The sequence below is a fragment of the Arvicanthis niloticus genome, chromosome 3 (assembly GCF_011762505.2).
Source record: "Arvicanthis niloticus isolate mArvNil1 chromosome 3, mArvNil1.pat.X, whole genome shotgun sequence".
NCBI classification, from domain to species: Eukaryota; Metazoa; Chordata; class Mammalia; order Rodentia; family Muridae; genus Arvicanthis; species Arvicanthis niloticus.
Window position 1 is genome coordinate 120,044,533 of NC_047660.1, and position 12,845 is coordinate 120,057,377.

At 44.3% G+C, this 12,845-nt stretch overlaps 1 protein-coding gene across 4 annotated transcripts in view; it reads right to left on the bottom strand.

The window, feature by feature from the left end:
- Nucleotides 1-3,935: 3,935 nt before the first annotated feature.
- Nrp2 (neuropilin 2) overlaps nt 3,936-12,845 on the bottom strand; it is a 117,292-nt gene continuing 108,382 nt past the window's right edge. For 2 of the 4 annotated variants that reach the window (XM_034499088.2, XM_034499089.2), the window contains exons 16-17: nt 10,347-10,397; nt 3,936-7,453 (exon numbers count right to left, since the gene is read on the bottom strand). In XM_034499088.2, coding sequence (XP_034354979.1) covers nt 7,152-7,453; nt 10,347-10,397 — 353 coding nt within the window. In that variant the 3' untranslated portion in view covers nt 3,936-7,151. The remainder of the gene's footprint in view (nt 7,454-10,346; nt 10,398-12,845) is intronic. The other 2 variants (XM_076931805.1, XM_034499090.2) reach the window with 1 other exon arrangement.

A 12,845-nucleotide genomic window follows, 5' to 3' on the forward strand; every position in this document is an offset into this window, starting at 1 on the left:
GTACATTGGGGTGGGATCCATGTGAGATGTTTAGGAATACTGGGAAGAGGGAATTTGGGGCCATGTTTGGCTTTTGCTTCCACTCTTAGGACCCTGCCCGATTAGCTGTTGGTGGGAGTGGGCATTGAAGTTACTGTTGAGTCCCTTGTCAAAACTGCAGCGTAGATCTGAGGACCCACAGACAACAGGTCCTCACTCTTAACAAACAGTTCTTAATTCTTCCCTCTGTTCCTAACTCCACCTCACATACTCTCCCCCAAAGGGCATTTTTTTTTTTTTTTCTGAAGAGATTCTGATTAGCTGGGCCAGGAGTTAGAGCCTAACGCCTGTGAGAACGAGAACAGAGTCAGGCCGCTGCTGTTTCTAGGGTCCCCTCCCACACTCCATCCCCACCACCAATGTGGTAGGAAAGAGACAGCCTCAGCTTCCAGATGGGTCCTGTTCCCTGAAGCATAGGCCTGTTCCAACTGCATTTTACTGGCCTGCCTCCTCTGTGGAGCTCATAAACATTTCCAGAAGGATATAGATAAGAAAAAAAGTTCTTCTGTAAACACTAGATGGCTAGCAACCAGGAGATGTTATTAGTTTATTAAGATTTTAAAAATACCCAAAGCTCGACTAAAGGAAGACAGAGATGTGCTTACATTTTATTCTCTGTTCCTGTTACAGGGGTCAGTAAGTTGATGGAAGCCCGGGTCTCAGGAGGCTTGTGAAGTCCTTGAAGATCACAGGAGGGGCCAAGAGAGAAGTTGCAGATTTGGCTGTGGTGACCTTCCAAGGCCTGGGACTGAGAGGGTGACTGTTCCTTCTGAAGATGAAGGGAAGTCACAGACTCATTCAGATAAGAGAAGGTCTCCTCACTCTGACCCTCAGGCTCCAGTGTGATCTATGCCCTCTGGAATCAAACTCTTAATTGACTGCTTTGTGTCCTGGGAAGGCGTTGACCTCTTTTCCCTCAGAAGGACCTGAGCAGCTGTCTCTGAGGCATTTTTTCTTAGCTCCTCCCCCTCCCTCGAGGAGTTAGTATAAACAGCATCTTCTTGGAGGCCTTCCTTGATGACTTATTTAGAGACAGTAATCCTGGTGATTCCTGTTAGAGGCACCTGCTAATTGCCATCACTGCATTTCCCATAAGCAGTCCTGATTCTGTGCGTGGTGTGTGATTGGCTATTTGGTCCCCACTCCCTCCACTGGAGTGTAAAAAGTCAGGAAGTGTTCAAAAACATTTCTTAAATAAAACAATGTGGTCAAATTTCTTTTTTGGGGTGTGTGTGTGTGTGTGTGTGTGTGTGTAGCATTGGGATGAGGTAAATTCAGCTCTGGTTTACAGCTTCCTCAGGGCGGGGTGGGGGGGTGGAGGTGGGGTCATGGTAAAACTCTACCTGGCTGTGTTAGTGAGTTGTCCTCTGTGGGAACTTAACACTTCTGCCTTGGAGTGTATCTGGCTTCCTTTTGCCTTTATTGTTCAAAGTCTGGGTTGTTTTGAATCCCTTTGTGAGGCCAGGTGTTGTAAAATATTACCTGTGATCATCAAAGAAATGTCACATCTACCTCATGAGACATAGACGCAGCGGTCCAGACAATCCAATAGCCGACTGGAGAGCCCTTAGAACAGTGTGTCAAGACCAGCTCTGTGACTCTATAGTGGACCATACTAACCTACGGAGGTGTAACAGCCTGGTTACAGGTCACACGTTGTTTCCTTTCCTGTTGCTGGAGACTATGGTTTCCCACAAGGAGACAGATGTAGGATGCAGGGACTAGAAGCCCAAGAAGCCTAAGAACTGGATCAATGTCTAGGCAACATGCTGCTGTCCAGAATGACCTAGTTAAGATGGCAGCTGCTGAATATCTCGGGGAACCGGTATCAATAACCATGGTTGTTATGTAACCAGTTCTGGCGAGAAGTCACTTGTGTGAGTCTATATTAATGTTCTTGGATGAAGAGCATGTGCTCTCATCCAAATGCATAAAATATGGCATTGAATCCGCCCCTGGGTCTAAGCCTCTTCTGTAATCTCCCAGCTCCTCATAACCCTCCATCTCTTGACCCAGGATATTCATTTCCTTTAGACTTGTGATAGGTTTGTTTGTTTGATTTGCTGTGTGTTGATACTTTATTCCCTCTTTGGCCAAATCATATTCCATTGTATGAGTATTTTTATTTACTCAATTGAACAGCAGTATTTTATTCCCTCTTTAAAGATTTGTCTTTATTTTTTCTTTATGTGTATGTGGAGCTGTCTCTGTGTGCTCATGTGTGCAGGTGTCTGTAGTTGCCAGGAGAGGGCGCTGAATCCACAGGGAAGTGTAAACCTCTCATCAAAGAAACTCCCCTTCGAAATTGATGGAGACCCTTACAGAAAACCACAACCAATCAAAATGTAGAGTTGTGGAGTTCAGTCAGGGACACATCTATAAAACACTCCTGTACCTAAAGATGAGGGAATATTGTGGAAGAGGTTTGTAAGAGCCAGAGGATAAGGGAGTTTGCTGTGAGATTGTATCTCCTAGTAATGTCAGAAGCTACACCCATAAAGTCTCAGCAATGTGACTCCCTAAAAATGATCTGAACAGGACAACACCAATAGACATGTTCCTGTGGTTCGGGGAAGAGCACACAGAGAACTACAGATATTAAGGAATGCTGAGAGCAGGAGAAATAGTCTTCCCCAGGGAAGAGCTCACCCTGGTTATTCAATACCAAAGAGTCAGCCCTGAAAACACACATGCAAGTAACGTTATACAGACAGAGCCGGTTATATTTAGGAATATATATGTATGTACACATATGCATGTTACAACAGTTAATTAAAAAGGGACTATAAATTTAAAAGAGAGCATAGAGGAAAGGGAAGGGGGAAATGATGTAACTATAATTTTGAAACCAAAAGAAATAAGTGAAAAATAAAAACTAAATGAAAACACAACTCATAGGATAGAAGAAAATACTTGGAACTCATATACTGAATTATAGAATAATACCCAGACTAGAGACCAGTGGTTCCTAGAACAGAAAGAGCAATAGGATTCCCTGGTGGGCTCTCTGAAATAGAGATCGCCTAGTCTCTGTCCCCAGAGTTTCTGATTCATTAGATCCGGGATAGAACCCAAAGTAGGCACCTTAAGTAAGTGCCAACTGATGCCAGTGCTGCTGTCCCAGGGCCAGGCCTGGAGATCTCTCCTAAGCCTTAAGGCCAACCATCAGAGAGGTTGAGAATCAAGTCAGAGAAAAAAGGGAGCAGCAAAAAATCTGAGATGGCAGAGCCAACAAAGGAGGGGTAGTAGGAGGGATCATGGCTTCCAAAGTCTATTGGGTAAGACCTACAGTTAGTTAGGTGTTTCATCTGGCTGGATGAGCCATTGTTGACTTCAGAATATCTTCATTTTATAAAATGTCAACAAGTTGTACAACCTACTAACTCCAACGTCAAGTGATATTGTCCTAAGAGAATGACCAACCATATCAGTTCATTCACAATTGAAGGTGGTTTTTATTCTCTTGAAATTCATATATTGAGAGTCAACCTTCCTCTGAGATGATATTAGGAGGTCATGGGGTCTGCCGGGCAGTGGTGACACACGGGTTGCAAGAATGAGGTTAATACTCTTAGAAGAAGAAACAGACACAGAAACTCGTGGAGGAAAAACCAGAAGGAACATGAAGGGAAGGTAGATGTCTACAAATTAGGGAGACACTAAGTGTGCTGGTAGTTGCTTGAACTTGGTCTCAACTTCCAGCACTAAGAGCATTAAATGGTTAAATCTAAGTCACTACAGTATCCTGTTAGAGCTGTCCAAGATGGCTAACATGAAGTATTTCCCAGGACACAAAACTGTGAGTGTTAAAACTAGACAAGTCTCCAGCACATGGGACAATCTGGTCACTCAAATCCCAGCTCTCTTTGTCCTCAATAAAGACAATGCAGGAGAAATAGTTCTGGTATAACGTTTATTTAAATAGTAATCTTAAAAAGGCTTTATACAAATCATATAAACACAGTCTGACATTGTTTTATTTTTTACATTGAAGAATCACAGTAAAAGCTCTCGAGTTCCCGTGATCTGGCTCAGCCAGTGAATGGTCAAATATCTTTAACCGCACACTCCAGAAAAGCTTAATGTTCCCCTTGTTTTCTTGTCATTCATGCTCATTCCTTGGACCCTCATCCCTGTCAACTCCCCATCCCCGCAAAAGAGAGAAAGCAACCCTGTGGCCCTGTGGACCGCTTAGTCCGGGAGAGCGTGGAGGTAATGTGTCATTCAGTACAAGGCAAAAAAAGGAGATCAATACTGTGAATTGGGTTTCCCAAAGGGAACAATTCAAGGAGATGGGCCAGCTAGCCTACCTGCAGATAGAGATAACAAATGTGCCAAGGCACCCCCTGGCTAAGTTAGAATCAGACCCAGCTGTCTTTACATCTTACAACAGACCCGCCTCCAGCCTTGGTGAGGTATCTACATGTAGCCCTGGGGACCCTGCTTCTGTTTGGCCCTCAGAACCCACCCAGAGCCTCAAATCAGCCAAAGTGAAGTAGATGCAGGACTTGTAGAGGGATGCAGGTTGAGTTGCACATAACTTTAGACAGGGCTGGTCTTTGGGGGGAATTATGGTAAAATGGTCCATGTGAGGACCAGGACCCCCAGAGTGGGCACTTCTCTCCTCCTTAGAAAACCCCAAGCTTTCTGAATTCTAGCTGCATGGGAAGATGAAGAGGAGGGTGAGCTAAATACCAACTTTCTTCTACTGCATGCCCAGCTCAGAGGGCTCCTAACGCTATGCCGCCTGGGCTTGACAAATGAACTTTTCACCTCTACCACTGTGCCAACGAGTGCCAAGATCAGCAGTAACACTCAGGCTCTAGGTCAAAATCACAACACCAGCACTGAGTCCCACGTTACTACTCACATACACAGTAGATACAGAGAACTCAAGGGTGCGACACACACACACACACACACACACACACACACACACACACACACACGGGAATAAATAGCTGTCAGTATGACTGTTCCCTTTCTGCATACAAAACACTGCGACATTACCATCTGAACTAGGGTTTTCATAAGTTAACATTTAAAGGGACCATAGCCAGTCCCATTCACCCTCCCCCTTTTGCCTGGGTACAAGACAAATGAAATTGTGGGTGATCACAGCAGCAAAAAATGGTCAGACAGTTTACCACTGATATGCAACAGTCTGGGACATACTGGTGGGGCTTAGAATGTATTTCTAGGGCACAGACAATCTTTAGGCATTAACACAAAGTCAAGATTTGGATCTTAGTGAGGACAATCTTATCCTTCACACAATTTCAGTCTCTTCCTGATGCCTCCCTTTCTGGGGTCATCTAGGGCTCTGATTTTCCCTCCGGGTAGCCAGACTCATTCTGCTGTGGGTCGGCAGTGGGTAGGGGAGTGGGAATGGAGTCACTGGGGCGAGGAGGAGAAGCAGGAGGAGAAGCAGGAGGAATGCCTTAACTTGTGAGACAGTGGGGATTCCTACCTAGAGGAAAATACATTTTTCTTCATTGTTTTCAAGGCACTTAATAAAAAACACATGAACTGCTGTGTGTGTGTGTGTGTGTGTGTGTGTGTGTGTGTGTGTGTGTGTACATGGCACATATGTGTATGAATAAGAATTCAGGTCTCCTGAGGTTGAAGCTGTGTGTGAACTGCTCCATCCATAGAACTTGCTGACTCATGGGTAGAAGTGCAAGTCCTTGACTTACATCCCTGTAAGGATGTAGCCTCCCCACAAGGAATCAATGTTCTTAACCTAGCAAGGAGACTGGTTCAACAAAATGTCTCTGTTCACACTGGTCACTCTTCCCAATACAGGCTGAGTTTCTCTCTCCTCCTTTGTTATTCTTTCCCTCTGCTCTGAGACTAAAGAACAGAGACCTGCAAAATCTCTCTTCTTTCTTCCTCCTCTCACCATGTGCATGTGTGTGCGTGTGTGTGTGTATGTGTGTGTGTGTGTTTGTGTGTGTGTGTATGTATGTGTGTATGTGTGTGTATGTATGTACATATGTGTGTATGTATGTACATATGTGTGTATGTTTGTGTGTGTATGTATGTGTGTGTATGTGTGTGTATGTTTGTGTGTGTGTATGTATGTGTGTATGTGTGTGTATGTATGTACATATGTGTGTATGTTTGTGTGTGTATGTGTGTGTATGTGTATGTGTGAGTGCACATGAGCTGCATAAGAGCATGTTGCGTGCATATGTGAATATATGTATATGTTGTAGAAGAACAAATAGGAGGGACAAGAAAAGGCAAAGCCACCAGCAGAGGCCCCACAAGGGATACCCCACAGCCACAAACTCTGGGTCTAGATTAAGGAATGGCACCCAGTCATCAAAGCATTTTAAGGCTTGTCTGTGTCTAATCATAGAGGTGTGTCTATGGATTCTGGTGTATGAAGTTTCTATTCTGGTTTACTTTAAATCTTATATAAGAAAGAATTGTTCAAGCTGACCCTAAAATGGCAATCTTCCCCTGGATTAAAAAAAGCTAAAGGCAATAACATCCTATTTCAATATGCTAGGACCAGAAACGGCAGCTCCTAGGGTTGGCTGGCAGAATCTGAACACACCCAGCAAGTCTCGAGTTGGGAGACCATCTGAGGGTGAACTAAGCTGGGTGGCTTTTGCTTCTTAAGTTCCATTTCTCAGAATGGAAGGGATGAAAAGTCCCTTTGCTTTTCAAGTGTTGACTAGAAAGAGATGTGGAGAAAAGTGATCATCTCTCCACTTTCTGCACTGGACAAGCCATCCTCTTCTGCCTCTTTGAGTTGCTCACAGACCAAACAAAAATAAAATATAACAATAGCAATCATAATCGTAACAAACCCACAAAGGAAACAGAACTGTGACTCCCAAGAGATGCGCTCCTGTCTGTGTCCCGGCAGAGAACACGGGTCCGGTTCCTGCATTACCTTGACCACCACAGTCCTCGGTGGGTAATGATCTCCTTCACGGCTGCATCTCCCTTTCTCCCCAGACTGGCCTATCCATACCTTCAGTATTCTGGATCGGTTTGATCCAGATTATGGCATTCAGTTTCCAAAGGAAAAAAAAATGTAATCTTCACTAGCCCCTCTCACTGGAATGAGACACCAGAAGTGATTCAGACACAGTCGGTCACGCCTCCGAGCAGCACTTCTGGTGGTTGATCTTGACCTTGTGCTTGAGGCCATCATAGAGCTCAAAGTTGTAGTTCTCCAGTGTGGTGCAGCTTCTCGAACTCAGACCAGAATAGGAGCAGGTGCAGTAGAGGAGGAGACCCGCACAGGTGGCCCCCAGCAAGACACCCAGTGAGCTCATGGCAATGATGGCGATCAGGATGGGATCCAGTGTGTACAGCCAGCTCTTTTCTTTGCCAGATGAGGGACCACCGGCCTCTGAGGTAGAAGAAGAGTTGCTCCAATCTCCTTCATACTCATCTACGGCACAAAATACACAAGATCGTAGGCATGGAGACAAACCCGAGGCTCCCCAAACCCAAGTCACTTTAGGGCTTAGCAGTAAGCAGCAGGGAACCTTCCCATGTCCTAGCTGTCACATTTGAGGCATGTGACCTAAGCCCTTCTCTGACTCCAGTTTTGCATCCTAAAGTGGAGATGGTACTAAAATGACCTCCCTGGGTAATTAGGAGGATTAAGTGAATTAATAATTGTCAAGTGCTTACAGCCTGGCACAGAGAAAGTTCTCTCTGTGTGTCTTTGTTTCTGTTTCTCTCTGTCTCTGTCTCTTTCTCTCTGTCTCTCTCCCTCTCTCTCTCTCTCTCTCTCTCTCTCTCTCTATATATATATATATATATATATATATATAATATTATATATATATATTATATAATATTATATAATATTATATTATATATATATTATATATATATATTATATATGTATACATGCATATGTGTTATATATATGTATATACACACACACATATATATATATGTGTATATATATATATATATATATATAATCACTTTATTTATTTATAAAGGCATAAAGGCTATTCCAGGCTGGCCTTGAACTTGCCTCTACTTCATGAGTAGTGGGACCATAGACATGCACCGCCATAAACTCGGGGCTCAGCATATGCTGACCAAGCACTTTGCCATCTGAGCTGCAGCTCCAACCCCTGCAGATTTTATCTCTAAGAACTGGTGATACAGTTGGTGATACAGCACCAAAATGGATGGGGTCCTAAATTCAATCTCCTGCACTACTAGATAGATAGATAGATAGATAGATAGATAGATAGATAGAAAATATCTGAGACTTAAGTAAGCTGACTTACATTATATAAGTTCAGATTTGTTATTGTTTTGTTTGTTTTTGCCGGGGATGATCAAACCCAGGGCCTCATGCATGCTAAGCAGGTATATGTATCACCACTATGCTGTATCTCCACCCCTCAGGTTGTAACAGACTCCTCAGGGTCACTTTGCAATGCACAGGATGGCCATGGGTCTCAGGCACCTTCTTTGTTTGCCTTGTCATCCCTCATTTCCAACTGCTTCAAGTTAAATCAAAGGACTGGCTGAGACTGTTTCCATGTCATAAGCTTCTGCACTTAGCATTCCTGGCTATAAACATACGTAGATGATCTCCTTTCTGGCCCTCAGACCTTTATTGATAGTGTATACTTTATTGATACAGATTAACCTGACCTTCAGTGTTCTTGTTTAAGTTCAAACCCGTAGTACTTTATTAGGATGTGATCTTACTAGGAGTCAAAGCCTTTGCTGAGCAACAAGAAGAGGCCGTTAGGCTGGGCTCTAACCCCAATCTCAATGGCACCCTTATGGAAAGGGAGAATATAGACATGAGCAAATACAGAAATGGTCATACACAAGCCAGTGAGGGGGAGGGAAGGAGGGAAGAGAGGGGGGAAGGAAGGGAGAGAGGGAGGAAGAAAGAGAGAGAAAGGGGAGAGAGAGTGTGTGTATGTGTGTGTGTGTGTGTGTGTGTGTGAGAGAGAGAGAGAGAGAGAGAGAGAGAGAGAGAGAGAGAGAGAGAGAGAGCACCTTACAGCTTTCAAAAGGAACCAGCCTTGACCATACCTTCATCTAGGACAAGCCTCCAAAGAGGTAAGAAAATAAATTTCTGTGAGTGAAGCAATCAAGCTTTGAGGCCTTGCTACAGTCACCCGAGGAAAAGGATATCCTTACATGTCTAGTGTAGGAACAAGACATGACTGCATGTGGAACCTATGTCCTCTGGGTCCCCTAAGAATTCCAGGAGGAAAGCAGAGTGGTACTCTATTTTTGTTAGTAGGTGCTGCAGCTGAAGTTTGAAGAAGCTGGTTACGAGTAACTGGCACCAGGCAGTGAGCAAGCAGTTAACACAGGGCCAGGAGCCAGGATCCAGAGTTCTGCATCTTCCTCCCTATGCTTTGCTCGTTAGTGCTTCTGTTTGATCTCCTGCAGACTCCCATATAGGCCAGTTGTGTGTTGTGTTTTTGCCCATAAAAGGAGAACTGGACTGGGTTTAGCAGGGAGATCCTGCAGCCGGGTGACAAGGTGCTGTTTGGGTTTGTCACTCTAGTTTCTATAATGACATTTGAAGTTTCTGACCAAGGTCAGGTGAAAAGCAACCGTTCTCCTCAATGTTCAGGCTTGATCTGAAGTTTGCCTTGTGAGTGGGACCTCAGACATCAGGCCTAGCACTCCCACTGCTGAGTTGAAGGCAGAAATAACACTTGTGTGTTTGCGCCCCCTCCCAGGACTCTGGAATTAGCTTCCAGAAGTATGTGCATTTGAAATGTAAAGCTAGAGCTTGGAATAAATATGAAAATATGAGGTGGGCATTGTGGACAAAACCCCTAAATCTTCAATAAGCAAGTTCTGGCATCTTGGATAGTATTACACAGTTTCCCTGTAAGCAGCAGAGTGGGCTGTTCACCCTAGCTTGAGACTGTTCACGTTCAGATAATTCACTCTGGCCTTTCTGTGGAGGAGGTCATGGGGGTCAAGCAGTGACAGCAAAGAGGATGGGGGTCAAGCAGTGACGGCAGAGAGGGGCTCACTTTACACTTTCTGAAGGGATTTTCCAGGTTTGAAGTCCATCCACAGATAGAAGGTTGCCTGAAATAGGGGCCTGTTTCAGATTAGGCCAAGGGAATCCGGTAAGCTTTCTAAAGCTGGAGCTTTGACCCTGGCAAGGTAATTAATGGTTCCTTCATTCTTCTCTGGGTCCTTTTCACTTGTATTTCTGACCGATAGTTCTAAATTCGGGTCCTCCAATAGCCAGAGTATTATTTTTGTTGACGTTTTTATAACCAAAGTTTGGATTTCATGATTATCTGTTAAATCATAGTAATACCCACCATCAATTTCATCTTCATAGCCCTCTCCCCCATGGATTTCTGGGATGTCCACTATGAAAATAAAAAAAAAAGGAAAACAAACACACCAAATTATCAGAAATTCTATCATCACAGCTACAAGGCAAAGAGCCAACCATTGTTGAGCCCAGCTCCCGTTGTGGTGAGCGTCTAGAGAGTCATACCCACTTTAAGATCACTTTGCATGCATGCTGCTGGACTATTTTTCCTACAAAGGAGCTTTCTTTCAACAATGACCAGAAAACAAACTAAGAAAGGTCACATCTTTGGTGGCAAGTAAGCTCAGCCTCTTATGTTTCCATAACTGTCGTTCATTACCAGCTGAGGTTTGGAGTTTCTCGCAAGGCCCCTTAGCCACCGTTACAATGTCACATACTTAGTGTAGTAAACTGCGTCTCCCCATATGTGTGTACCTAAGAAGACGTATGGAAACCGAGAGAGGTCATGCCTCATCATTCGAGAGATTAATATGAAAGAATTGGGAAGAACGTCTCAGTGTCCCCTGTCACATGTATGGGGCTATATCTTCCCCAACCCAGGCGATTTTTGTGTTGTTTCCTCCCCCCACCATTTAGAACAGATCAAACATAGGCATCCAATCTGACTAGTCAGGCTTGAATAGAGTTAATTTGCTCTGAAAATTTCCAGTATGATCATTGCCTATTTTTTCTTTTATATGATAATTCGAGGGATGTGCAAGATGAGTGATTTTATGCACAAAACTGTCCAATTTATAGAAATCAGAACCAACAAAAATTACCCATCTAAAGTACTAAAACATCTAAAAAGAGAGTCCCAATATGTGATAATAAGCCATAATAAGCAGGGTCTTTTCATTCTGCCAATGTCTCAAGCTGATTAGGACACCTAAAACCTCCAGGAGCTGAAGTAGCAATGAGAAGAACTGTAGGCCAAATGGAAGGATTGTTCATCAGTGTCATGTACCAGAGACTATCTCCTTGACTGTGAACTGAACCTCGGATGGATCTATCACTGTTGCCCTGGAAATCCACTCATTTCCAATTATATTAAAAGTCTTCTTCATTCCTGGCCAGGGTGCTGAAGCATGCTCACATCTCCTCGGCCTCTAGAAAAGGACACCCGGAACAACCTGCCAAGATTCGCCGGAAAGGAGCACTGCTATGCGGCGCTAGTCCTCTGTGAGTCCAGCCCGTTCCTGGCATGCTTTTAGCATAGCAACCGATACCTGCAGGCCATGCCAGCTTTCCTACCTCAATGCCCATTATTCTCCAGAACCCCCACAAAGCAGGCTGTTTCTTTGGAATGAAGATGTGAAGATGATTGGACAAGGCGCAGGTGGTATCTGTCACAGGGATCACAGCGAGCTTACGAAAGTCAACCCAGCCTTTTTTAAAAATAGGATTATGTATTGAAAAACAAGAGGAAGCTGGAAAAAGCTCACATTTCTGACAATTAATCACTTTGATGGAATGCTCATATGTCTTAACATCTTCATGCAGAGTATGCAGAATACTGGATAAGACTATGTGAGTCGGATATGGGCAAGAGCCTTGGGGGCTCTTACCAGTGACCACGGGGCCAAACTCTGTACTTGATTTAGGTGCTCAGTCTCTGTCAAAGACGAGAAAAAATCTTGGAGGCTGGAATGTCACCTTGTTCTATCTCGTACCCCCGGAGAAGAAGACCAAGGCCATCACTGATCATAGCCTAGAGAGGGATGATGTGGCGTTGGTCTTGAAGGGAAAAGGGCAAATGGGTGGCAGTGGTGGTGAGGACATTTCCTACTAGGAGAGTAGAGGCAGAGGACTGGGTGAGACGGCTTCCTACGAACTTGCCCCTTCCTAAGTTTCAATGGAATCGCTTGCTCAGCCCCGGCTGAGATTCTGCACCTGGAGAATCGAAGGCCACTTAAGGTAAAGGAACACTTGAATAATCACAGCTCGGCTCTGCTCTTGGAAGAATCACGATCCCAGGGATTGGGGTGAGTGGGAAGGGGTCAAGAAAAGGGTAAGTTCATCAACATTTTCAAAAGCGCATCTGTTCGCCAAGCCTTAAAGAGAGAACAGCACACTGGGGAAAACCCAAATAAAAGGAACATTTGTACAAAAAGCAATTCACTTTGATAGCAATTTCTCCAGTCCCCTTGCTCATGTTCTTGATATCTGTATTTGATTAAGAGATTTTTTTTTTCTCTCAAAATCCTCCTTGCTCGTCACTGGCCACTCGCTCTTTCAGTTGCGCATGCTACGTAAAACTAGGGCTGCTTTTATTTGTTTGTTCGGTTCGGTTTTAGTTTTGTTTGGTTTGGGTTTTTTGGATGAAGGCCGCAAGAAGGTGGTTGGTGTAGGGGGTCCTTGAGTTCTGGCAAAGACAAAGTAAGAGAAGGACAGGTAATTGCTGTCACAAAGTCCAGAAGGAGGGGTACTGGCTCCCACGGGAGACAGGAAGAAGGATGAGCCTGAGTATCAGGCAGGGGGTGAGGTAGCAGCTGTGTGGGAG